The 26,800-nt window shown below is 43.0% G+C and overlaps 1 protein-coding gene across 4 annotated transcripts in view; it reads left to right on the top strand.

Annotated features, from left to right (window-relative positions):
- Nucleotides 1-26,415, top strand: part of NUP98 (nucleoporin 98 and 96 precursor) — a 59,877-nt gene extending 33,462 nt beyond the window's left edge. For all 4 annotated transcript variants that reach the window (XM_075919683.1, XM_075919682.1, XM_075919680.1 and 1 more), the window contains 15 exons: nucleotides 2,195-2,372; nucleotides 3,321-3,485; nucleotides 8,794-8,970; nucleotides 10,278-10,434; nucleotides 11,265-11,688; nucleotides 12,329-12,558; nucleotides 13,020-13,286; nucleotides 14,119-14,276; nucleotides 15,362-15,505; nucleotides 17,843-17,985; nucleotides 19,110-19,331; nucleotides 21,815-22,056; nucleotides 22,441-22,595; nucleotides 23,190-23,301; nucleotides 24,691-26,415. In XM_075919683.1, coding sequence (XP_075775798.1) covers nucleotides 2,195-2,372; nucleotides 3,321-3,485; nucleotides 8,794-8,970; nucleotides 10,278-10,434; nucleotides 11,265-11,688; nucleotides 12,329-12,558; nucleotides 13,020-13,286; nucleotides 14,119-14,276; nucleotides 15,362-15,505; nucleotides 17,843-17,985; nucleotides 19,110-19,331; nucleotides 21,815-22,056; nucleotides 22,441-22,595; nucleotides 23,190-23,301; nucleotides 24,691-24,908 — 2,992 coding nt within the window. In that variant the 3' untranslated portion in view covers nucleotides 24,909-26,415. The remainder of the gene's footprint in view (nucleotides 1-2,194; nucleotides 2,373-3,320; nucleotides 3,486-8,793; nucleotides 8,971-10,277; nucleotides 10,435-11,264; nucleotides 11,689-12,328; nucleotides 12,559-13,019; nucleotides 13,287-14,118; nucleotides 14,277-15,361; nucleotides 15,506-17,842; nucleotides 17,986-19,109; nucleotides 19,332-21,814; nucleotides 22,057-22,440; nucleotides 22,596-23,189; nucleotides 23,302-24,690) is intronic.
- The last annotated feature ends 385 nt before the right edge of the window (nucleotides 26,416-26,800 follow it).

Raw genomic sequence — 26,800 nt, 5'->3', positions numbered from 1 at the left:
TTTGTTTTTTTCCAGTTCCAAGATGTTAGTCTTAAATGTGGATTAATCCCTGTATTTTTAGAGACAATGCTTTCACTGGTCTACACATGTAATTTGAAGTCTGAATCTCCCCTATATCATAACATCTTTGAAGAAATTGTATCCTGTTAGACCCATAGTAGTGAATAATTGTTATGAAACCAGTTTATTAAAAATTGAGTTATCTTGATTGTATCTATGATATCGGTGGTCTGTCATTTTCATGCAGTGTCAAAATCTGTTGAAGGTAATGTTTATGTTCTTACTGATAAGAATGAGAGACTCTGAATTTTTATTTAGGCTTGCCACTTCAGAGGCTAGCGTTCTTTTGCTAGAGCTCCTCCAATGATTCCCTTCAAAAGCTTTCAGATCCAAGAAATATTTTTGTATACTTTCCCAAACAGCAAACTGACTTCCAGGTCATTACAGACTCAAGAAAAACATGATTTCAATAGTTTGTCCTTCTACAGTAAGTTCTCAAACAATATTCTGCTTTTATAGTCTGACACACAAACATGGCTTAATGGGCACTTATACATAGGGTTGATCAGGGAACAAAAATTGCCTATAATGCAGGATTTGAACACTGAATGTTTGCAATGCATTTGTCAATGATCTGATAGAGAAATATTTGTTTATAAAATACATGATAAATCGTGAACATAACTTGAGTGGTGAAATTTGTTTGCATATAATTCTGAACAGAAAAGCAAATATAACTGAATATAGTGTGAAAGATTAAACAAGCTCTGAAAATGAATTTTTCAGTGTTAAGGTATATCTGGTACAGTCAGCAGTTTGGAGGGTGCATTCCACAAGGAAGTATATGGAACAATCAGCAAATGTCAAATAAATAAAAATGCAGAGGAACTCTGTCATTTTATCTTACACCACTCTCCTGCTTCCACCTTCTGTCCTACATCTACTATATGAAACATTGTAACAAATTCTAACTAGGCACAAAAATTCCCTTTTTGTCACCAAGGTCATAAATATTAGAAGGCTCTGTGCAGCCTTTTGCTGACCATTTGTCTGTCAGGTTTTGAGAGGCTCAGCCCTCCAGCTAAGTCACACAGTTCAGTCCCCTGCCTGGGTAACAAACAGCCTAACTGAAAGTGACAGCAGAATAAGAAAAGTAGAATATTGTTTGAGAACTTACTGTAGGAGGACAAACCACTGAAATCATGTTGTTTTTCTTGAGTTTATAATGAGCTGGAAGTAAGAGGCGGAACTCTGCAGGAGCAGGTTAGGCTCCTGTAAGGGAGGCGAGTAAGAACACTTCAGTGGAGCCTGAGTGGAATAGAAAAATGAGGTTAATCTAACATACTGAAAACTTTGCAGTATTAATTTTTTTGATTTGACTTTATTAAATAAACATTTGAAGTCATGTACCTTGTTAATGATCCCTTGTTTTAGCATTCTTTCTTCCATTTTTTTATGCACACGCACGTTAGTTAATATCTTGGGTGCCATGGTGGCACACATCTGAACAAGCGTACATGACCTCAATATTGGTGCACAAGACACAACTCACTCCACTCACGGACAGAAAATCTTACAGGGAACTTTGCTCCCAGCCCAAGGAAGAGGTAGAACAACCCTCTTCAGCTTCATTCTCTGCCCTCGCCCTGCTCTCCCACTCAGTCTGTTCTCCAAGCGATGTGGTCCAGGGCGCTAGCTGGGCCAGGGGTCAGGGTCCAGCACTCACTGTCAGTAGCAGAGGAAGCTGAGCAACATGGTCCCGGCTTTTTCTGCTTTCCCAGTCATATCATTCCACTTCCCACGAGTGATATGGGGGATTGTCCTGTGCACTCCCCTGGAGTGATGCTCCAGGAGAGCAGAGCAAGCTGAGGTCATGATTTTTTCTGTTTTTTCCCTACTGGTGAATGCAGGGTTGGGGGTGGAATCATGCTGCCTGGTGCCAGGGTGCCCTTCTCCCCTTCCCTCCCTCGTTTCCTCAGGCCTCCCAGAGGTTCTGGCCCTGTCAGCTGCTGGTTAGCCCATTGCTCCTCCTGCCCATAGTGTGTGCAAGGCATGTGCCTGTTAGTGCGCCCACACATTGCTCTTGATTTGAACCAGTGCTTACAGTTTGTTCCAAACTTGATGTAAGTGTTTTTTGAATGCCTCATGCCAAATTCAGTAATCTCATGCCCTTCTATTGTCTATTTTTTAACAGACGAGCTGAAGTTACATTGGATGGAGTTTGGCCAACAGATAAAACATCTCGCTGCTTGATAAAGAGCCCAGAACGGCTAGCAGATATCAATTATGAAGGCAGACTGGAGGCAGTATCTCGGAAGCAGGGAGCCCAATTCAAAGAGTACCGTCAAGAGACTGGTTCTTGGGTGTTCAAGGTAATGTTCAAGGTTACTCATCACTGACTGCTTGTAAATTGTGTATTATAGAAGGATCTGGCTGGAACAGAAGTCAGAATCCTGGTTAACCTAGTAGCAGTCAGTGCTGTAATTCCTGTGCCTTTAAACAAATGTAATAAACAGTTGAATAAAGTGCTCTTCCTGATCCATGTAACTCATTATAAATTGTAGTACTAAAATTTTTCAGGTAGTGTACAGATCATTCTCATTATAATTATCACAAAGTGCAAACTGTCCAAAAAAGCTCCCAGGTGCCTTAAGAACTGGCTCGCTCACTCGCGCGCTCTCTCTCACATACAATGGGCTCGTCTACACTGGCCCCTTTTCCGAAAGAGGCATGGTAATTTCAGAGATCGTAATAGGGAAATCCGCGGGGGATTTAAATATCCCCCGCGGCATTTAAATAAAAATGTCCGCCGCTTTTTTCCGGCTTTTAGAAAAGCCGGAAAAGAGAGTCTACACTGGCCCCGGTCCTCCGGAAAAAGCGCCCTTTCCGGAGGATCTTATTCCTACTTCGAAGTAGGAATAAGATCCTCCGGAAAAGGGCGCTTTTTCCGGAGGACCGGGGCCAGTGTAGATGCTCTTTTCCGGCTTTTCTAAAAGCTGGAAAAAAGCGGCGGACATTTTTATTTAAATGCCGCGGGGGATATTTAAATCCCCCGCGGATTTCCCTATTACGATCTCTGAAATTACCATGCCTCTTTCGGAAAAGGGGCCAGTGTAGACGTAGCCCACATGTCTTATATAAAGAGTGAAGTTCCACAGAGTTCAGGTATGTTTCAGTACCCAGTTACTCATTAGAATATTTAAGAGCGGGGACTTTCAGACAAGGGACAATTAAGCACCCAACTCCATATGGAGTCTGTGGCACCATCTTCCCCATGTTTGTGTTCCCTTAGCAACACTCTGGCTTTTCTCATTGTACAGGTGGCTCACTTCTCTAAATATGGCTTGCAAGATTCTGATGAGGAAGAGGAAGAGCACCCTTCAAAAGTGGATGCAAAGAAGTTAAAAACTGCTCAAGTTCCACCCCAGGGGCAGCTGGTGCCCCAACAAATGGCGCTAAATGGCAAGCGAACGCCTCTATCACAGGTAGAAAAACAGTGCCTTGAAGTTGATCCTAAAAAGCAAGTTTAAAGTATAGCCACTTACCCTAAGACAGAGCCATTACTATTGTAAATGTCTCGGAGACAGAAGAATACAAAGCTTTTTAGAACTGAATTTACTCAAAATGGGATGGTGTTTCTGGTCTCCTACAAGATATTTGTGAGCTCTTTGTATACTTGATGTGCCCTCCCTTGTCCTTGGCATTTTTTGTTTGAAATTAGGGTTTTTATTGGTGGAATCTTGTTTTAATGCCATATTTGTAGGATATGGTATATTTTCCACTAACTGTGGAAGAAAACACAGCTTTGTTGTTACCTGAATTGCGCACATTGAGATTATCTCCAGTGCCTGAAAACAAATTGCTTTGTGCTCTAGTTTTTCAGATTGTATCTTCAGACTTCGTTCTGCATGCAAACTTATATTCTGGTATTTTAAGAATGTATTCAATTAAAATAAGCTCTAAAGTTTTTACACGTTTGGCTATGTAATTAATTTTAGTGTATATTGAGGTGGGGAGCAGTGCAATAGTTGCATTCTGAAGCTTTTTGTAGTAGTACATTATTGAGTCATAGTATGTTTATATACTTGCCTTAAAGGAAGCTGTCATTTTATCCAATTCCTGGCATTAGCCTATGTAGTTATATCCTTAAAATTGAATGTTGAATGGTTATAAGCAATTGTCAGATTTAAATAAAAATGGAACACTTTTCCTATCTAATATTGGGGAAAAAACCTAAACAGAATATCTCTGGCTAGCGTGACTACTGCAGACCGTATCAATCTAAACTAGGTCTTGTTAAAGGAGTGGAAAAGCATTTTATAATAGAAGTGTTTGTGGTAATTAGACAATCAAGCACTTGTGTCAAATGATAATCGCCTATATCCTGAGGTGAACTTGTAAATAAAAGTAGGACTGAAGTTGAATGCTAAAGGACATGAGTAGGATTCTTCTTGGTGTCCAGTCCTGCAATCAGTCCTTGTTATGCAATCCTCTTGCTGATTGGGTCTACAAAGACTCAGTTACTGTGTGCAGGAGAGCAGAATAAAAGGATGCCAGTCCCTAGCAACTGAATTACATTTTTGTTTTGGATCATATGCAATCTCTCTAGTCCACTCATAGCGAAGGCTGATCTCCAAGCTTTGCAGTTCACTCAGGCGTGAACAATGAACTTGTCCTTGGCATGAAGCATAGTTTCCTTTTTGCAGGTCAGGGACGAATCATTAGCTTTGTCAGCCTTTAGATATGGCTATTTACTATATCTTTTTGCCCTGGTTCCCTTCCTGTAATTCTGTGGGTGGTTGAGGAGGAGTGACCTTGCACAGCCCAGTGAAGGAATAGAATGAGCTCTTTAGTAAGAAGATGCTGTTATTACATAGGCTGTATGTGAGGAAGCCTTTTAAAGGCACACTTACCTTCTGCTGATAGACCTTCCAATCTAGTCATACTACTTTTGTGCTGGAGATTCTCAAACTGAATTGGGAATGCCTTTCTGCCTAGGGAAAGTTAATATCAGACAGTGGCCCTGGAGAACTGAAGCATCCAGGCTGTGATTGCTTTGTCCACATGCAAGGCACCAGAAGTCTCTTCACATCAGTTTCCCTCAGCATTTCCTGTTATAACTATCACTGATGGCTTTCAGGAGCCAGATGACAAACCCAAACCCATTTGTCATACAGCAAGTGAGACCTCAGAGGTAGGAGATTAACAGAGATACATTACTATTGATAGTTTGGACACAGCACCGTATTCTAGCCATCGATGGCATATCTCGTGGGATTATTGTCTTTAGGCAGCCATGCTAAGTTTTTGTACTCTGCCCCAGTAAAAAGGACCCTGAAGTACTGAAGGATGTATTTTCATGTTCTATCTTGGTCACTAATGCAGTTTGTTCTGGTAAATCTAACTCCTGAATACTTACATTTCGGGAGATGTCCTACAGGTCGCTCGGAGGAAGGGAGGGGAGAGGAGTTTTTTTTTCCTAATTCCTTCCTCTCAGTCCTCAACAGAAACCCTCAAATAGTGGGAATCTAAATGGTTTTTGATTTACTGAATGTTCACTAACAGTTGCAGGCCTTTCACGGGAATAACGTAACTGTTAATTGTGGGCTACCCCTTTTTGTTGGGAGTCGAGATAGCTCTTTGTATTTTGCCTGTTGTCATAGGTTTAGATATGGTAAGAGACAAAGATTAATTCTTCAGTGTTTGTCGACTGCATTAAAGTCCACATATGGAAAGTGCTATGAATGATAGAAGGTCACTTTAATCCCCAGCTTTCAGATGAGTCAGTGAAACTTGTGCTTGATGTTAAACTTAGTTTTGCAAATCTTATTAGCATACTCTAAAACATGATCATGATTGCTGCAAGGAACTTCCTATAAAATACTTTTGACTTAAGGATGTTAACAGCTATCCAGCTAACTGATGTGTGATTGCTGTTAACAGCAACAAATCTTCCCCCTCCCCCTCCCCCCCAAAAAAGTGCTCTGCATTTAAAACACAGGCTGGCTTATTCCCATCCCACAGGTCCCAGTTTTAAATAAACTGCATGCAGGGAAGTTGCCTGACACCTGGTGCTGCTGTCTCTGTATCAGAGGTAGCAGCACAGAGTGGCAGCAGCCCCTATCTGGGAGGAGCCCCAAGCTCTCCATGACCGAGGCTGCTCCGTGGGATGCTGGAGCAGCCTCTGTCTGCGGGACGCTTGAGCCACCTGTGGACAGGGTCTGCTGCCTTTGTATCAGAGGCAGCCATGTGGAGCAGCAGGTGGGAGCCGGTCTGTGCAGGGAACTGAATTTTTTTTGGACTGGCTCCTGCCTGCCACCTCCACGCTGCTGCCTCTGATACAGAGGCAGCAGCAGGGTGTGGCAGGGAGCCCAGTGGCTGCCAGCCCTGGCTCCGGGGGCATTGAATAACCATGAAACCACTAAGCATTGTTGCACTTACATGATTACTAAAATAAATGATTTCTGACTTAAACAGTAACAAAACTGAAATGGTATTGCACATTTTCTTGATACAAAATACTTAATCTGAGTTGTCATAAGTATAAGTGGCTCTTCAGATCTGTTTCAGGGAGTCTATCTTAAAAGGAAACCTGCACTGGAAGAAAAATGGGGTTTAGTTTTATGTATGTTGGCTTCATATTTTGTTTGAGGTGTGCTTGTTTTATCTTAAACTCGGGAACATGAATTCTTGTCTTTCACTTTGCTGTTCTCATGTAGAAAGATTTGGCACTTGGTTGTAAATTAAAGATTTGTTGTGAGTTATGAATGGCTTTTATTTGAATTGATGACACATCAAACAGATGCATGAATAAAATTTTTTTTGTCAGATTTCATTTGCATGGTATTGCTACCTTAAAGTACAGTACATCTAGCCCTATAGCCTTATGGACATGTTCCATGCATAAAATTCATGTGGCTATGGCATTATTTTTTTTATATGGAGTAGTAAAGAGGTGGGTTTAGCTGTCTTAACAGCTAGGAAAAAGGAGCCAGTACTCTTGAGAAGTTAATCATCTACAGACTTACAGAGGATCACAGTTTGGGAACTGGCATAATCCGAGTTCCTCAATCATTGAGTGTTCTAGAATAAAATGTAGATGAGCCTTGACTTTACACTTTACAACTATCCGAACTCTTCTGGAGGAAAAACATAGTGCATTAATCTGCTTTTCTTTTAGCAACATGGTTACCAACCAGTAGATTGGGATCTACTGGTAGATCGTAGAGCCTCTGACAAGTGATTCTGACTGGTCTGGCCAGGAAGCTATCAAGTGCTAGCACTTCAGTTGCCCATCCACCCACTGTCATGCTGCTCCTGCCCTCTGCCTTGGAGCTGCCCCCCTGGGAGCTTCCTGTTAGCTGTACAGGATGCGGGAAAGAGAAGAGGAGGGGGCACTGATGTCAGTGTCCCTTCTCCCCCCACTTCTGTACCCTGTCTCCACACAGACAAGGGGATGGAGGGAGCTTGGCAGTGCAAATCTGTCACTCATGCTGTGTGTGTCTCTGTCATTCTCACAAACACCAGCTGTCCTACACTCTTATCTCCTGACCCAATACACATGTGGGGGGTGGTTGTTACTACTTTTATTGCTGGCAAGTGTAAAAGTATTTTTTGGTTTTTGACTGGTCTGTGCATTTCATAATTTTCATTTCTCTCATGCTTAAATGTAATTCTTTAGTAGTGAGTTTAAAAATGCCTAACCTGTCATGGCTGGAGTAATTATCCCTATGGTAACTGCTGCTCCTGGAAGTGGCTGGCGTGTCCCTGCAGCCCCTGAGAGGCAGAGCAGGGGGTCTCCACATGCTGTCTTTGCCTGCAAACACCACTCCTGCAGCTCCCATTGATCCGTAAGAGGGAACCATGGCCAGTAGAAGCTGTGGGTTCAGTGCCTGTAGATGAGGGGCAGGACACGGAGCCCTAGAGCCATTGCTGTATATGCCAGCTACTTTCAGGAGTAGTGCAGGGCCAGGGTAGGAGTAAGTCTGCATTAACTCCACTGCTCTACCACCTGGAAGCCATCTCAGTTAAACAGTGCCCAACCAGTGTCTGCATCCTGAACCCCTGTCCTAGCCCTGAACCCCCTCCTACATCCATCCGCCTGCCCCAGACATGAATCCCCCTGCACCCAACCTCCTTCCCAGAGTTTGCACCCTGAAACTCCTCCTGGACCCCAATCCTCCACCTTGGGAAAGCCTGGAGCTCCTCCCGCACGCCAAACCTTTTGGCCCAAGACCAGAGCCTGCACCCCAATTCCCTACCTCCAGCCTGGTGAAAGTGAGTGAGGATGGGGGATGGAGTGAGCAGGGTGAGCTCTCGGAGAAGGGGCGGGAAGGAAGTGGGGCAATGCAATTTAGGTTTGAGGTAGATCTTACATTGCTCTTAAATTCAAAAAGTGATGTGGTTAAAAAGGCTGAAGATCACTGTTTTGGCAGGTCACATTTACAAGGAAGAACTGATCTAATCATGGGTGGGAGGGATTTGGAAGACTTAAAGGAACGTACCCAGAGAATGTTCCCCAAAGTGAAGGGGAAAGTTAATTTGCATTAAGCCATGCTTTTGAAAATAGATGGTTACTGCCTTATTGTGACTCTAGGGAAAACAGGACTAGGTAATGACGATTTCTAAATGTAGAATCTAACTTGGAACCCAGAAATGACCAGTGAATACTTCACTTGCAGTTGACTGTTGAAGCCATTGAATATGCTTGCTTTTCCTCTCTGCTTGCTACGTCTCTCTACATGACCCAGAATGTGCCATCATCTAACACAGTTTCCATCTCTTTGTCTGCAGAGCCCAGAAGTCGAGCAACTGGGAAGGGTTGTGGAACTAGACAGTGATATGGCTGACATCACCCAGGAACCAGCTCAAGATTCAGTAGTAGAAGATAGCATTACAGAAGAGCCGGAACTGGTGCCTGCTTCAACGCACATTGCATCTTCGCTTGGTATAAACCCTCATGTCTTACAGGTGAGCAACTTACTGTTATAAATCTAAATGGTAGGTCCCACTCTTGCTTTATCAAACAGTCCACTTTCTACCCAATTTCCTGGACTTGACTGCAGAACTGAGTATAACGTATACAACTTTGAATGCAGTAGATATTACATTTGTCGTACCCAAGAATCTCCGTATTTTACTGTATTAATTATTGGTAAAGTGCTTTATGTATGGAAATAAAATTGCTCTAATTTAAAACGAAAAATGTAAGTGCTGTGATGACTTGCATTGGTTTCCAGCCAGGACAGACTACCACTGGACAGACACTGGACAGCTCTAGTGAAAATCTGCATAATGTGACTATTTGCTATCTCAGCTGAAAAATAGTGTTCAAGGTGCTATATATGGGTGACTTAGTTTTCCTCTGACCCAGTATTAAAATGCTAATACAGCTTCCACACCTGCAGTACTGCTTGGTTTTCCATTCAAGTACTGACAACCTAAATAAGGTTTGAGAATACAAGATCAGCACCTAAGGTCATATTGATCAGTATTGGATATTAAATAGTATACCACTATTGTAGTTTAGCAGAGACTTGTGTAGACTTAAATCACTGGTTCCTCATCAGTTACTTTTAGTTCTCATTTTATAGCTATCCCATCAATCACTCCTGATCGAATTTGAAATGTAAATTTCAGCATGAATGGATCAGTAATGGTTCATATTTCACTTTTAAAGATGGCTTGTTTTGGGGAGACACTAGTTAGACCTGCTAGCTAAGATCCCTCCAAGCTGTGCATCCAGCTGCCTAGCAAGCCCCATGCAGAGACTCACTGTTGCCTCTGCCTCAGCATAGAGCACTGCAGCTGTTCTGTGCTGGAGCTTGGGGAGCGGCTCCTCTCCCCCGGCCTTAGCACCCAACCTGGAATTGCCTCAGATTTGCTGCAGCTAAGGGACAGGTGCCCTCCGACCTGGATGTGCCCTGGCTGGGGGAACAGATGGCTCTCCACTGGCTGCACTCACTGGAGATGCAGGAGCTGTGGAGAGCCACCTCTCTACTGGCCCTAAGTTGCTTCATGTGAGAGGGATGGGATATTCCCATCCCCCTGGGGGCAGCCTGCACCACAGCCCCTCACCCTACCCCCACAATGCGCTGTTCATATGTGGAATTACTTCTGTTATGTGATGCATCACCTTCATATTGGTGCACATAATGAAAGTCGTTTCCCAAATGGACATAAAGTGGAGGAGGGAACACTGCCTGCTAGCCACTGCTAATTTGTATCAAGTGTTGAAGGTTGTGCTAGCATGCAAACTTGCTTTTTGGTTACTTTAGATCATGAAAGCTTCTTTGCTCGCTGATGAAGAGGATGTAGATTTGATCCTGGATCATCGCTTTAGTAAAAAGCCTACAAAAATGGATACTTCTCAAGAGATCTGCTCTCCCAGGCTTCCAATTTCAGCATTGCAAGGACAGAAAAGACACTCCTCAGGTACTGTAAGGATACGTATATATGCATCAGGAGATGTCCATAGGTGTTAGTTTTCCCTGGGAAAAGCCATTTTAAAGTTAACATTTACAACTTGTTTTGGGCAGCTGGTGTCTCTTGTGAATATCCTTACTTTCTAGATACTGGTTCTCTTTCTGGTCTGACCAACAGTGTTAAAACTGGGTCATTATTTAAATATGCATTTGAGAGCATTGGGATGGTATAAAGAGATGGTATAAGTTTAATACCAATTAACTGCCTGTAAGGATGTTCTGCCGTTAATTACACATACAGCTCACTTTGATACCAGAAGGAATTGTGTGTGTAACCAACAGCTGTTGACCATAAGCGAATGCATAGCTTTTATATTTAAGAAAGTTGCAATGCTGTCAACAGTAGCACTGCATGGCTCACAAAAGTGAAGTGTGCTTAACTGGGGTGTCTCCAAAAGGAGCCAGTTTAAGCCCAGTGATGCTTAGTAGTAATGCTTGCAGGTGTCCTAGGAAATAGTAAGTAACTAAAGCAACGCCTGTTCTAAATCTAAGGCCACACACATTTGTCTGGCAAAGAGGAGCATCTGTTTTTTCTCTGAGGTACTCAGAGGCCCTTGTTGTGTAGTGTTCAGACTGTCTAGTATGTTGACTGTTTATGATCATACTTGCCCCATTTATGCTACAGTCAGCTGCATTTACAACTGACCTGCCTGACTGTATAGAAAATGTTATTGACTATTAGCTGCTCTGAAGTTTTGGTGACATTTCAGAACTTCTTAAATGACCTGTTAAAAAAAATCTCAAGGCCTCTGCATTTAAGTTCCTCAATCTTCCTTTCAGTTGGAGGGCTGCTGCAATCAAAATTTGCAAGTATATCTTTCCTCTCAAGTGCTTCTCTGCAAGATTTTCATGGACCAAGAGCAGCTTCTTTAGGCAATCCTCCATCTGCAGCCTCTTGGTCTGGCCTTCCTACACTAGCCTCTGCATTCTCCATGCCCAGCGCAGCTCCAGAGGTACAGCTGAAAACAGTGGGAGCCTGTAGGCAGCAAGGTCTCATACCTCTGGAAAAATCAGTCACTCATGGAAAAGGAAAACTGCTAATGGATATGGCACTCTTCATGGGGCGCTCATTTCGTGTTGGTTGGGGACCCAATTGGACTGTTATCAATAGTGGAGATAAACTGAGTGGATTGAGTGAGCCAGAGGATCTTCGCAATGACTCCGTGGAATATGGATTCTTGCCAACTCCTGTTGCTCCTAAATCGTGAGTGGTGATTCATAAGACCAGTTCTCCCTTACAGATATTAAGGATATTAATGGGTAGCTGGCTAATCCCAGTTAACCACAACATCAGTCCCCCCCTCTTATCCTGCCCACGTGCTCTGCATTTGAAACTTGGACTGGCAGGCTAGCTCAGTCCCAGCCTGTTGGCCCAAGTTGTCAGTGAGCACCATGCAGGAATGCTGCCTGCTGCCCCACACTGCTGCCTCTGTATTAAGGATGTTAAATTGCATTTAATCAGCTAATAGAGTAGTCGATGGCATTTCCATCGACTTCTCGATTAGTCTATAAGGGGGGAAACTGCAGAGCCGCATGCTGTGTGTCTGCCTTTTTAAATATAGCCCCGGACGGCTGTTACTACATTTAAAAGGCAGAGGCGCAGCAGGGGACTGGACATGAGCCAGGACTTCAGCTGCTGTGCCTCTGCGCCTCCCCTGTCCCTGCCCCCTTTGTGGAGACAGTGCTGGGGGGAACTGGCTTTTAAGTCCTTCCAGCTCCTGCTCTCCGGGGGGGGAAGGGCGGAGGGGAGTGAGGTGTCTATACACATAGCAAGTCTAACAGATGTGTAAATTAATTTGTAAGTATTGGACTCTTTTCAATGCTATTGTCATTATCTTCCACAGACTTTCAGAATCTCCCTTTAAGATTCATATAGAAAAACTGACCTTAGAACAAAGGAAGACAGATGGAGACCAACAGTTGTACCTCACCCCTCTGGACATAAAGCTCAAACACTGTACTGTCCACATGGATGAACGTTGTCCTCTGTTAGCAGCCAACCCGGGAGTGTCTGCCATACATGACTATGCTGACTGGGTTAGAGACTTGTGTGGAGACTCAGCTGAAATAGAATGTGAGTGCCAGGTTATACACTTCGGGGCAGCTAGCATCTTAGTGAGAGAGCAGTTTAGAACAAGTTCATTTTAAAGTGCAGCAAAACCAGAATAAAGTGAAAGAAGAATTGGCAATAAAAAGACACAAAAAGGAGCAAAACATTCTAGATGGTCTTTTTTCCAGAAGAATGTTTAATTGACATGAAGCAAACTCTCCACAATCTATTTTTATTCTTGTATTGACAGACATTATTTTAAATGTACTGGTTATGCCCACCTCCTTTCCATTTTTTTTACTGTAAAATGGCTGGATCAGGTTCGCTCTGGGCTTATGCTAATCAGTTGAAATAAATTTGAGTCCATCTATTCCCCTATGAAAGTAGGATAAATATAGTACTGATACAGCCCTCACTACAGCATTGTTCCAAATTCCTACTATATACCTCACTTTTGTCACCAGTTAATTTTTTTTCTTTTCCAGCTGTAGTAAAGCAGTGGTGTTTAACATGGATGTTGTGTGAGGCAATCTGGGGCCACCTGAAGGAGTTGGAAGCCAGCTTGGAGGAGCCCAGTGAATACATTGTGACCTTAGAGCGCAGGAAAGCCTTTTCCCGCTGGCTGTCACAGACTGCAGCAGCACGGATTGAAGAGGAAGTGTCATCCCAGTACGAGAATCACATAGAAGCTGTGTTTAGCTATCTTACTGGGAAGAGGATCAGTGAGGCTTGTAAGGTGGCACAGCAATCAGGTAATAATTTTACAACTCACAGCTGACTTTGGAAAAAATGCTGCAGTCCTTATATATCCCGTTGTTAGGTTCAGCCTTGCTACAGAATTGCATGCTTATTGAAGAAAGCATACGAAAGGGAGCAAATGGGATGTTTCTACTACAAATATCTTTTGGTGGACTAGAGAAGAAACCTCTCTCGGGATGGAAGCTGGTAGAGGGCATTTTACAGTTCAGATGCTAATCTCTAGGCTGAGGCTTTAGTGATTTCCTACTGATAAGAACTGACTGCTCAGTGTATTGATTTTTACTTGCTTATGACAGTGAGAGGAATAGTTGTAGCCATTTTGTGTTTTATCTATCTGGGCGACTTGTTGTTACTTGTAATGACTATTCCAGTATTAGTGTATATCTGCTGTGTTCAGAGCTTTATAGTCCAGTAAATGTGTCTTGAATATTTCAATTTCAAAGCAGCTGTAATTGGACCAGTTATTAGTTCTTAGATTGGAGTTTCAACAATGTAAGAGAGCACATCCTCTGCAAGCCATTTATTTCAAGGGCTTTAATCTGTGTGAGTTGCACACCAGAAATTCTTTCCCTTTGAGTGCAAACCTAATTAGTCTAATTTCTGTGCTGCTGACTTGAGCGTATGAGTTACCGCCATTTTTTTTAATCTCCTTGTTCATTTGTGGCTGATAGTGTCCCCCATTCTACTGTGCTCACAACAGTTGTTACATAGGGAACTAACTAGTAAGCAGCCTGACTTTCCTGGCCCAACCATACTGCATGTTGTAGGGTTGTGGTCTGGGACGTCCCAGAGGACTCTGCTGATATGCTGTCTGATTTCCTTTAGGCGATCACAGGCTTGCTCTACTCCTTTCCCAGTTGGTAGGCAGCCAGCAGGTTCGGGAGCTTCTCACAATGCAATTAGTGGACTGGCATGGATTGCAGGCAGACTGCTTCATCCAGGAGGAGAGACTGCGCATCTTTGCTTTGCTGGCTGGGAAGCCCGTAAGTCTTGCTCACAACCTGTGTGATGTGTGTATTGAAAGTTAACTACTGCTAGAGAAGAAAAATAAACAAGTATGTCTTTTAGATCAGGGCGCTCAACCTTTTCTTCGAGGCCAACCCCAGGATGCTATTATAAACTCGCTGGCTTGCCTGTGCCATCGCTGTCTTTCTGCATATTCAGTAGGTTAGAAGCTAGGACTGGTGGTAGGGGTAGCAAGCAGAGCAATTACCTGGGGCCCTGTGAAACTAAGTTGCTCAAGCTTTGGCTTCAGATCCATGGAGCGGGGTTTGGGCTTCAGTTCCAGCTCTGTGTGGCATGGCTCAGGCTTTGGCTTTCTGCCTCAAACCTCCGAGACTCTTACCCTGACCCTGCTCTCTGGCATATTTTGGCAGACACTCCTGAAACTTGCTTATGGGCCCCCTGAGTGGGGAGGCCCCGATTGAAAATGGCTGTTGTAGACTAGCTCTTGTTAAGTGAGGATCATATATGTTCTGGAGTTGCTATTACGAGTATTACACTAACTTCCCAATACATGCAGTACAATGGTTTGTGTCCAGTCTCAAAACTATTAAATACAAAGGGAATCACTTGACCTGTTCCTAATGCTTCCTTTCAATGGTAAATGTTGCTCTCTTATAATCTTGTCAGAGGCTACAAAATTAGGCATTGCACATTATCAGCACATAAGAATGGCCGTACTGGGTCAGACCAAAGGTCCATCTAGCCCAGTAGCCTGTCTGCCGACAGTGGCCAGTGCCCCGGAGGGGGTGGACCGAAGACAATGATCAAGCGATTTTGTCTTGTGCCATCCATCTCCAGCCTCTGACAAACAAAGGCCAGGGACACCATTCCTGCCCCCTGGCTAATAGCCGTTTATGGACCTAACATCCATGAATTTATCTAGCTTCTCTTTAAACTCTGTTATAGTTCTAGCCTTCACTGCCTCCTCTGGCAAGGAGTTCCACAGGTTGACTATATGCTGTGTGAAGAAACTTTCGCTTATTAGTTTTCCTTCACAGTGTAATATTGTAATATAATTGTAATTTTGACTGCAAACCTGGTTTAACTCTTGCAATCTGTTCAGGTATGGCAGTTATCTGAGAGAAAAAGCATTAATGTGTGCTCGCAGCTGGACTGGAAGCGTACTATTGCCATCCACCTCTGGTATCTGCTTCCACCAACAGCTTCTATTTCGAAGGCACTCAACATGTATGAGGCAGCATTCCAGGTATGTCATCACATGCATGTAATTACACGCCTTTAAAAATGGGAAACACTTCTCTTTTTTGGGTTCCTGTCCAAGCATTGTAGCAGAAGTTGGTGTTCTTAAGAACTCACAGAACACGTTTTTCAAATAAACAATAGAAACCAGCTTCCATTTCACACTCGGGTTAATCAGCAAACTCTGACTCATTCCTATCTGGAGCAGAAATGGGTTAGCAGTTACAGCTAATTCCACAACCTCTTCGCTTTTGCACGAAGTGATTTAGTTCAATCTAAATTGAACTTCACGATTTTCCATCTGAACATTTAATGCCAGCCTTTCAAACTCATGGCAAACTTCTTGTTGCGTTTTGAATATTTTGTACTTAATTGTACATGGTTCATGTAGCAAGGTTTGGTACAACGCTTTCAGCTATAAGACTGTTTTCAGGCCCTGCTTATAATTTTGCTAAACTTTAACTCTTTAGGCAGAAATTTTGTTGGGTGTCTGTCTCAGGCTGAATTTTTTAGAAAACTAAGCAAAATCAGTCCAGCTGTTTCTCAGAATGAGATTTGGGGGAAAATTCATTGATCACCAAATTGTTGTAATTTTCATTGTAGGCTCTTCCATAGTTTTGAGCAAGTACTTGACATTTGGATCAGGGTTGCTCTACTGTAAGGAATATGTCTTGTGCCATACTTGTAAAAATCTGTCCACATTTGGCCTCTGAAAATCCATGTTTTTCCCAAAAGTTGGAAGATATGGGACTGTGTGGAGAGGCGCTCTCTTTCCAGTGTGCTCAGTGCTCCAACTGACTTGGTAGCAAAATGCAGAGGGCATGCAAGGATGTGGAGGGCTGGCAGGTGGGAGACTAGAATGGGGAATCAATGAATAGGAGATGGATGAGAGGTTCCAAAGGATGCAGTAAGCCAGCCACAAGCTGGAGGGGCTGAGGAACAAGAATCTTATTGCTGGAGTGTTCTCCCTAGGAAATCACAACACAAGCACAATAAAAGAAAGGTGGTAAGTCTGCAGACTTACTAGGGTCAAACAAAGATTTTTTTATTTTTTCTATTTACTTTATAATTAATTTTCCATTTAAATCAATTAACTATTTTTATCCTTTTAAGACAATATAATATACAAAGAAAAAGTAGAAAAACAGTACAGTTAAGAGTTTTTCTGACCACACAGGCAATATTCCCACTGCTTCCTGATCCCCAAAAAGAAAAGTAGCCTTTGTCCTGGCTTAGGTTTAAGAAAGATTGGTACATTGTCCTTGACTTGTTGGGGAGCTCAGACCCCCATGGACAGGAGCTGTTGCTACCCTGTGCCACTGCCTCTGTGCAGCGGAGGCAGCAGCGCAGAGTGGCAGATGGCTCCCTGGGAGTGGACCAGGAGTGCACTGGCTGCCGGCCCTGCCCATTTAATATTGTTTCTTCATCTCTAAAATGGGGATAGTCAACTCAAAGGGATGCAGTGAAGCTAAATCCCTCATTGTTCGACATGCTTGTATGTTACAATAAGTGCCATAGAAAAGCTCTTGAGGAAATCATCTCTGAATTCGTAGAATGGTTTTCAGTTGTGTTCAGCTAATAAGGCCCAGAGCAATACTTTGGCTGGTGAAAGTAAAACTCACTGAGTAGCATTCCATAGTTTGTATCCTGCAGTGTGTGCTCTACTTCGGGGGTGGGGAAGAGGAGAGGCATGATAACATCATTTCTGTATTCTAATGCTTCTGCTGTGCAACCTTAATTCTGGCACTTCCTATCTTTGATGTAACTGACTGCAGCCTTAAAAAATATGTATCTTGTGTATGTAATGTAGTAAGTTGAGGGTCAGTAACATGGAGTCAGCAGGCCTGAATAGAGGCCTGTAACATGAAAACAGCAACAGGCCTGGACTCTAGTGAGCAAAACTTTGGTTCAGGAACAGAGCAATACAGGAGCCAAGAAAGATACCCTAGTGAAAACTGCATGATTGGATGTTAGGACATAGAGAGGCACCAGGTACAGACTGTGTACAGGTAAACCCTGACCAGACTGCACTGAACACTGACAGTACGACACTGGCAGTACGACATGTAACTTCCTATCTTTTTAAAACAAGCTGAAAAAATCCCATTACTACTTAAAATAGCTGCTGTGGTATTTTAAAAGGTAGACTCTAGCTACTAGAGGTGGCTATTACAGGGAAGCTAGTGGTCACTACATTGACTGTTGGGTGTACTTTCTGCTGCAGAAAGTATGTCACTCATAATACAACAGGTTTGTGAGACTCTGGATGTGTGCTGTATGCAGCAGTGCTCTTCAATTTGATTTTGCTGTCATTAAGTATTGTCTGTGGTACAATCCTCTACAGAACACCCCAGAAAGTGAAAAATATGCCTGCTGTCCCCTGCCTCCCTACCTAGAGGATTCTGGCTGTGTAGTTGAAGACGACGACAGTACAAAGAGACCTCTCAGAGATGTCTGCTTTCACCTGTTAAAACTCTACAGTGACAGGTAAATGGAAATCTGAACACTCTAGAAGCCATTTATTGGGTCCATCATACTTGTTGTCTTGCAAATATAAAATTAATTACAGTCATAGATGTTTCATCTCATATGATCTGTCCCTAAAGGTGTTTGAGGAAAACTGTGAAGACTTGCCCTCCAGTCTGTGGGGTTATGCAACTCTCTAGTTACTCGACTATTCTATAGTCCCGGGGGTGAGGCTGGCAGCAAGTGTGCTCCAGCCCCATTCCTGAGGAGCTCCCTGCCCCTCCATGCTGCTGCCTCAGTATCAGAGGTAGCAGTGCAGGGTGCCAGGCAGGAGCTGGTTTGCATGGGGAGCCAATTTAAAAAACAGCTCATCTGGGCCAGTGGAAACTGAGCAGGGCTCCCTGCCTGCTTGGCTCCTAATGCACTTTAAATGCAGAGCTATAGCAGGGGTTTGTCCCAGACCTGGCAAAAGCCAGGACTGAGACAGGCTGTTGGCCAGCCTGCTAAAAAATGTACTTGGAAGGGCGAGGGGGAAATGCATGTAGTCTATAGCATTGCTTATCGGTTAATCAACTACACTACTACATCCCTGTCACAAACTAACAACCCGGTATAAGTAATGTCTATAACTAGGGCTCGACAAACCGCGGCAAAATCCACTTGCCAGCCCCGCACCGCACATGCGCCAGACCCACACTGCGCATGCACGCACTGCCGGTAAACGTGGTGACCAGTTGAAATCTACTTGCCATGGGCGAGTAGATAAATGGATTTGTCGAGCCTTGTCTATATAACTATACTTGTTCCCCTGTAACTTAACCATTACTCAGAACACAAACTGAAGTACTCTTGTCTTCTAATGTTCATTTGTCTGTTTCTAAGCTGCTGATAAAATAAAGCAGCACCTGCATATTCCCAAGAGGAAAAATGATGCTCTGGATGTAAACTCAAGAAGCTTGGTAGAATATTGGCTATTAAGCTAATATTTAAAGTTATTTATATAGGGTACTAACTTACTTCTGCAGGCATTCAGTAAAGAAAATAAAGGGATTGTCAGGAATTAACTATCAGTAATTGGATTCATTATGTGGACACGAGAGGCTCACTTGCTTTTTGTAACCTGTTCTAAATCTATCTCCTTGTAGATGTTATGATCTCAATCAGCTGCTTGACCCTAGAAGTATAACTTCTGACCCATTGGATTACCGTCTTAGTTGGCATCTGTGGGAAGTGCTTAGAGCCTTGAATTACACTCATCTATCGGAGCAGTGTCAAGGAGTGCTGAATGCTAGCTATGCTGCCCAGCTCGAAAGTGAAGGACTCTGGGAGTGGGCCATCTTTATACTACTGCATACATCCAACACACAGTAAGTACAAGGCAGTAAAAGTGCAAGACTTCTCTCGCGCTTCGCTTTGGAAGGAGTAATTTTTGTTGTATACAGTGCCCTTACCTATGGACACTGGTGGTTGACCTTAGAGCATCATTTTTGAACATAGAACGGCCATACTGGGTCATCTCCATGTGGTGCTGCTGCTTTGAAGTACCCTCTCTTCCCCTCCTCCTCCTTTGCTGCCCCTGTCTGATAGAGGCAGGAAGGGGGGGGGGGGGGCAACTAGTCCAGTGTTTCTCAACCTCTTTTTATAAAGTACTCCCTTAAACAGTACCCCCAGTACCTACAGTTTTCACACACATTTTTTTTTTCCTACCATTGCAACACATTTGTTTAAACAACTTAATCTTAACTAGGCAGGTGACAATTTTTGGCGTAAAAATTACAAAAATAATAAAGTGCTGTAAAACTTAAAACAAAAATTCAATTTCCTCCAAATTTCAATTGTGTTGATGTACCCCCCCAGACGTGTCTCAAGTATCCCTATGGGTACTCGTACCACTGGTTGAGAAACACTGAGCTAGTTGACTCGACTATCCGATAAGCATTTTCTTAACATCCATACTCAAAATGAAATTGTCGGGGGAAGGGGCTCCGATTTTAGGGGTAACCATATTGCCACCCTTATTCCTGCACTGTTTTCAGAGCCGGCAACTAGAATGAGAGCAATTGGCCACCCATCCAGTTCTAAAGGCAGCATCACCACCAGCTGCAGGACAAAAGTAAGAGTGGCAGTACCACAACCACTCATACAATAAACCTGTGACCCATCCAGTTCCTTCTTGGGTCAAGGATCTCTACAATTGCAACACTGAAATTTCAATTTAAATAGTCGAAATCATGAAATTTACAATTTTTAGGATTCCATGACCATGAAATTTACCAAAATGGACCATGACATTGATAGGCCATACAAATAAATCAGAGCTAAGAGTATTAACATGCTACAAAGCAGTGGCATTGCCTGTGGCCATCGGAAAACCTAGTTTCAACACACAATAGGAACAATCATTAGCTCTAACAATGTGCTCAGCACAACATAAAATAAAAAAAAAAAACCCCAAGCAAAGAACTTAGTCTAAAAGGGAGAAAAAAAAGCAAGGCTGCACTAGGAAACCTGAAATCTGAGCGAATGAAATTTTGTTAACTTGTGAGCACCACAGCTGTAATCATAAGGGCATCATATAAGATTATAAATGCTATGCTGCTAAATGCTTAACAGTGACCACATCTTACATTAGGAAGTTTCATGGCACTTGGTATTCCTCATAGGATGGATAGAAATGATATCCCTCACCTCTGTCTGTCGGATGCTGAGAATGGGTAATAGGTACAGTATTCACTTGATTACCTGTTCTGTTTGTTCCCTCTGGAGCATCTGGCATTGGCCACTGTCTGAAGACACTGGCATTTCAAAAATAAAGTAAAATTGAAGTTTTTAAAATGATATATTTTAATGGTGCCTTTCATACCACTTAAATATAATTAGCATTTCAAGATGCTGAATCTCTAATATTTGAATCCTAAAATGAGTTTACCCTTTATCCAAATTGTTTAACTTCTGTGACTCATGTAACTTCATAATATGGAAGACCTCTGTTTCAGGAGGCAATTTAGCAATCAGTTACCCAAAAGAGCCACAGTAGATTGAATTCTCTGTTTCCTGTACTACTTTATATTTTCGTAGTAAAATGCCTGACTAAGTATTCCATGGTTGATTATTGACATAGTAAAAATGTTCTGATTGGCCAACTTAAGTTGGTTAATAATTAAATCAATATTTTAATATCATATGCTGTAAAGAACTCCAGGAGATGCATTAAAGAACTATTTGCAGCTTCTGAGCCTCAGTATCACTGTTGTAGAGCCAATCCGGTTATGGTCAAGTCAGATTAGAACACTGTTTGATACTCTTCCATGAGGTCTCTTCTTGCTTTGTTGGAAGCTAAGCTTGTTGGCATTTCTTGAGAGCTACCAAAATTGCTTGGCATCCTCTAACTGATTTGTATTTTATACTACTATAAATGGATTAATTTTCTAAAAGTGGCCCCCAAACTTTTTACCTTGTGCCTCCCTGGGGGAGGGAGAGGGAAGGAACATGAAGAGGGCTGAGGCTGGGACCCCAGTCGGGGGCAGGGCTTGGTGTGGAGTGTTGGCTGGGGCCTGAGGTCTTCCTCCCTCCCTCCCTCACTGCTTCCTGACTTTATGTAGACCACAGAACAGAATCATTTGCCCTCAAAAGGCTTTGGTGTTCAGAACAGATGTGCAGGGCTAACATGGATTTTTTTTTCTTTTGACTTTGGGAGTTATTCTTTGCATCACTGCTATAAACCTCTTAACGCTAAGTAGATACTTCAAGTAACCGCTCAGAAAATATGCTTGTTCTTAGAGCTCTAATCTTTGAGTGTATAAAATGAAATGAACTGTTTGAATAGCTAGCTGCTGTCTGTTCTCATTAGCATACGTGAGAAAGCAGTGCGTGAACTCTTACACCGCCATTGCGTGCTGTCAGAAACACCAGAATCCTGGGCAAAGGAAACTTTCCTGACGCAAAAGCTCTGCATTCCACCAGAATGGATTCATGAAGCTAAGGCAGTTCGGGCAAGGATGGAGGGAGATAAACATAAAGAGGCCCTCTACTTGATCAAAGCTGGACACTGGAACCAATGTCACAAACTAGTCATCAGGCACCTAGCCTCAGGTGAGATTTTTGTCTCTAGCTTTGTCGTGATGGCTTCTGAACATGAAAGATGCCAAAAAAGGTCGTAGAATTACGCTGGCATCGTTCTGCAGAACAATGGTGGTCAGTAACTGTGTGTCTGTTAGCTGTCTCAAAGTAAATCTGTTGGTTGGTATGCTGATAGGAAGTTCTCCATATAAAACACAGCAGAGGTGGTGCATACGTAACCTAATATTTCCCAGTCCTGATTTGCTGGCTGCCGTTACAGCCTCAGCCCCAGTGCCGTTGTGGCTGCTTTTGCTGGCATGCGCAGAGTGCAGAGCCCTGACTGGCTGCTATTACCAAGGGGTGCGGGAAGTGTACCATTTCAGAGCAAGAGTTTTCTTATCCAGTTGTCTTCTTCAGATGCTATTATTAATGAAAACTACAACTACCTAAAAGGATTCTTGGAAGATTTGTCCCTTCCAGAGCGAAGTACACTTATCCAGGACTGGGACACGGCAGGGCTGGTTTATTTAGATTACATCCGGGTCAATGAGATGCTTGACAGGATTCAACAGGTAACTGTAAAACCTTCCTCCTTTCATTAATGTTCTGGTTCATACCAGCAGTGTCTTTGTTTTTAAAATAGCTATATGTTCCCTGTTTGGTAAATCCTTATATGCTCACTTCTGCAAGAGTGTTTGTCAGCTGTGTGTTGCATAAACACTTAGAAATAGGCTAGGGTTTTCACAGAGTAAGTGGTCTCCGCCCTTAACAAGTCTACATTCAACATAACATAATTGTGTGAGGGGAAAGAAAGAAGGGTAATGTATTTACCCAGGTACCCACACATCTCAATAGTGCTGCTGTTTTACCTTTACTTGCAAGGAACACAGGGAGGCGGACTACAGAAGTTAGTTTTTAGCTGTCATTTAACTATTCCTTACAAACATGCCATGAAACTAAAACTACTTGGCATTGATGGGTTCTTTGGCTTGGATTGCCATTCAAGAACTTCAGACTTTAACATTCTAGACAGAGGATATAAGCTGCAACAAAGTTTACCTTGCTTTGTTCTACCTGTGGTAGGGGACTTGAGAGAGTCCACACGTTATTCTTGTTAATTGAATCTATTCTACTGTGTAATTGACTGTCTTGGGGTTTGCTTTCAGCTGGATTGTTCTGCATATGAGTTGGAGAGGTTACATACCAAAGTGACGTCGCTATGCAATAGGATAGAACAGATACAATGCCACAATGCCAAGGACCGATTGGCTCAGTCTGGTAAGGCTGTTTATAGTGTCACAGATGTGCATGGTAATGTACTCAGGGGAATAGCCAAGCCTCTCAAGGCAGGGATCTTACAACCTGAAAGTCTAATATGGTCTTCACTCCATTAAATCAGAATTTATGACTGTTTTGCTTTGGCTTTCATTTCCTGCTGTAGGGCAGGCAGCTTTGACTGGTGCAGGTGATAAATGTTGCTGTAGTGGCTGCTTTACATGTGTTTGACAGTTTAGTTCACTCTTTGAGTTTACTATTCATCTGCTGTGAATTCGATAGGTGTGCTGTTCCTGTAGAGCTCTTGACAGATTACTTTTTAGAAAAAAAGTTGATAATTCTCAGTAGCACTGTGAATGTATCCGCTTCTAGCTGCCAGGTTGTGGTAAATGACTGACTGCCTTCTGTGTCTTTAGTTAGAGGCACTGCAGCACCCTGCATGCTACTTGCCACTTTTCTCCTGTTTGCTTGTGGAGATTTGTCTTTGCACTAATTTCACGAGGTGCTTAGCTGCCCATAGTAGCTTTCTCCAGTGTTGGGAGCCTATCCTCTTGCAAGTGTAGCTTAAGCAGCCAACTAGAGCCATAAGTTATAGTCACAAATTCAGGCCAGAAGGGGACAACCAGATCATCTGACCATCGCCTCTTGCACATTGCACAGTTGAAATGAGACCAAAGCATTACAGCCCCTAGGAAAGCAGACTCTTGTGGGCCACGGGAGAATAAGAGGGGCCCAGGTGCATTAGTGAGTGATGGCTGGAGGATTCTCATTGTAAACCTACTGAGGTTGAATGCCACCTCTCTGTCCAAAGGTGCAGCAGTGTGCTGAGCACCCCAGAATAGATATAGGCTTTGTCTTCACTGAAGACAACTGTTACCCTGGGATAACTAATGCATATTCGCTCTCCCACTATAAAAACATAATGCAGGCAGGGCACTTGATCTCATTATAATACTAAAGTAGTAGAGATCCCCTACAGCCTGAGGTGCAGGGCTGACCTAGCTATCTTGTGGTAAACGCTACAAGTGCCTTGTTTCTCCACTCCAGTTTTTGCCGTGAGCTAATTATCCAGTAATAGTTATCTTGCTGTAAAAGAACAATGAAACCCCAATCACCTTTGGGTCCGTGAAGACAAAGCCGAGGTACACTAATGAGAGCAGGCAGTATTGAAGAGATCAGCAGTCAGAGTAGTGGAAGGCTAGAAGCAGTATTTGATTGGTTACAGAAGCTGCCTGACTCAAGATTTGACCTTTGCGTTGCTGTTTTTTATAAAACCACTCCTGGTGGAAGAGGTTTTCAGATACCCAGCTTGTTAGGCCCCTTGTACCATCAAGCTGCAGGGTGGTGTGTGACAAGTGGATAAATACTCATGGATTCTCTGCTCATTTGCAGATATGGCCAAACGTGTCGCTAACCTGCTGCGCGTGGTGCTGAGCCTACAGCACTCTCCTGAACCTGCCTCTGACTCCACGCCTGACATTCAGCGAGTCCCGCTTCGCCTGCTGGCTCCCCACATTGGCCGGCTGCCTATGCCAGAGGACTATGCCTTGGAGGAGCTGCGCAGTCTCACGCAGTCCTATCTACGAGAACTGACCGTGGTGACTCAGTGAGGCCAGTTTGCTTCTACAGAGGGACTCTTTTTTATCATTTGTTAACCTTTACCCTTGTTTTAGGGGTAAACCTCCCCTTGGCAACAACCTCTGTAGCCACATAGAGCTTTTCGGTAGAAGCGTAAAGTGGCTCCATGCGTGGGCTAATGCAGGAATTTTTGTAACCTGTGGGAGCAGAGTAAGATTTGGACCTCTTTGGCTGGCATCCTCAATGACATGACGGCTTTTCTAGAGCTAATAAAGCACTGCTTGCAGAACCCATCTGCAAGCCAGATTGTACCTGTGGAGGAAAGGTGGAGGTTTGTGCATTCGGTCTCTTGGCAGATATTTACTGATGTCATTAGTGACAGCACAGTGGACAGTGGAGCAAGCTTCAGGACGATGATTTGGCATGGACAGACACGATCTCTATACCAGTTAAGCCAACGAACTGTTGATATCGGATCCCACTGGATAGCTTTTTAAACTGAGCTTTGTGTAAAGGGTATGTTCTGTGGGTGGGGGAGTAGAGAATTGTAACTTTTATAAAGCTAAGGTACAGAGAGTGGTGTTCTCCCTCTGTAGTAGGGAGGATGGAAATCTGCATAAGCATAAATCCCCTTTTTTTAAAAGGCAAGAAAGGAAGCTTCTCTGAATCAGGCCAGAGGGAGCTGACACAGGAGTGCATGTGCCTTACGGGGTCTGTTCAGGCCTCTGAGGGAAGCAGGCCCAATGTAAAATTGTGTGTAGTTCATTGCAAGTCTTCGGTAAAACAAAGGAACCTTGTCTTGAAACAGCGGGTTTCATGAATCCAGGCCAGGTGCTTCTAATTGAGAGCAAACTGTGCTAGAATTCTAGCTCCATCAAGGAAGTTGGCTCACCTGAAAAGCCAATAGCTTGGTCAGTGAAGGCTTTGGCATTTTAAACTGGCTCAAGTTTTTTTTAAAAGCAGCGGCATGCGAGGTGGCTCCCTGTGCAGATATAAGCAATAGCATGTACTGCACTCGCACACCTTGCGTCAAGCATGGGAGAGACCTGTTTTGCACTAAAGGAAGCAGCTGCTCAAATCAATCCATGTGACAAATTGTTTTTAGCCTAGAACATGCTGTTTTGTTTGTATCTGCTGTGTAGCTGGATTACATCATTGAACAGAACTGTCATCAAGCATAAGCACCTCCTGCAAGTGAACAGCTGGTAACATCCAGTTTATTATAGTTTTGTACAGTCTTCACTTTTACTGTGTTTAGAAACTGATTATTTTTGGAAAAATAAAGCTTGTCTATTGGTCTACTCTGATTTTTGGGGTCACTGTAATACTGTCTGTCCACAACCAGCCAATCATTGAAAACTCGGGCAGACAATGAGGTTTAACCTGTTAGGTGCTTCTACAGATTGGCTCATCAAGGGTCTTTATGCATGAGGATTATGTAAAGGTTTTTATTAAAATTATAAATAAATGATCTAGATTATTTTCCTGTCTGTTTTCCTGAAAATACTTTCTTAAAAAAATAAAAAAATGTTTATAGCATTCCAAGGTTTTCTTTGCTTTTTAAAGATAGATTCATTTTCAGCCAGAGATCCGAAACCAGTGCCTCTAGTTTAAAAATGGGATCATGGGAAATATTTTGGGGTAGCAATCCTAAAGGCAGACTGATGAAGAAAACTGACTGCCTTTCTGGTGTGTTTCAGAGCACTTACAAAGCCGTGGTGTATAGGCAACTTAAATATATTTTTCTTCATATCCTTAGGTTCCCTTGTTAAATTTTGTTCATGACATCTCAATTTTGTGCTGTTAATCTTTCTTCTTTTATTAGATTATTGCCTTCCTTCCTAGTCTAATCTTTAACTCTAACAGACTTTCATGTCCTTCATTTTCCTCTAGATCTTCCTTGTTTCTGCTATATCCTTGGATA

The sequence above is a fragment of the Pelodiscus sinensis genome, chromosome 1, assembly GCF_049634645.1.
Source record: "Pelodiscus sinensis isolate JC-2024 chromosome 1, ASM4963464v1, whole genome shotgun sequence".
Lineage (NCBI taxonomy): Eukaryota > Metazoa > Chordata > Testudines > Trionychidae > Pelodiscus > Pelodiscus sinensis.
The sequence above is the reverse complement of the archived record's forward strand: the minus strand, read 5'-3'. Positions and strand labels throughout refer to the sequence as shown.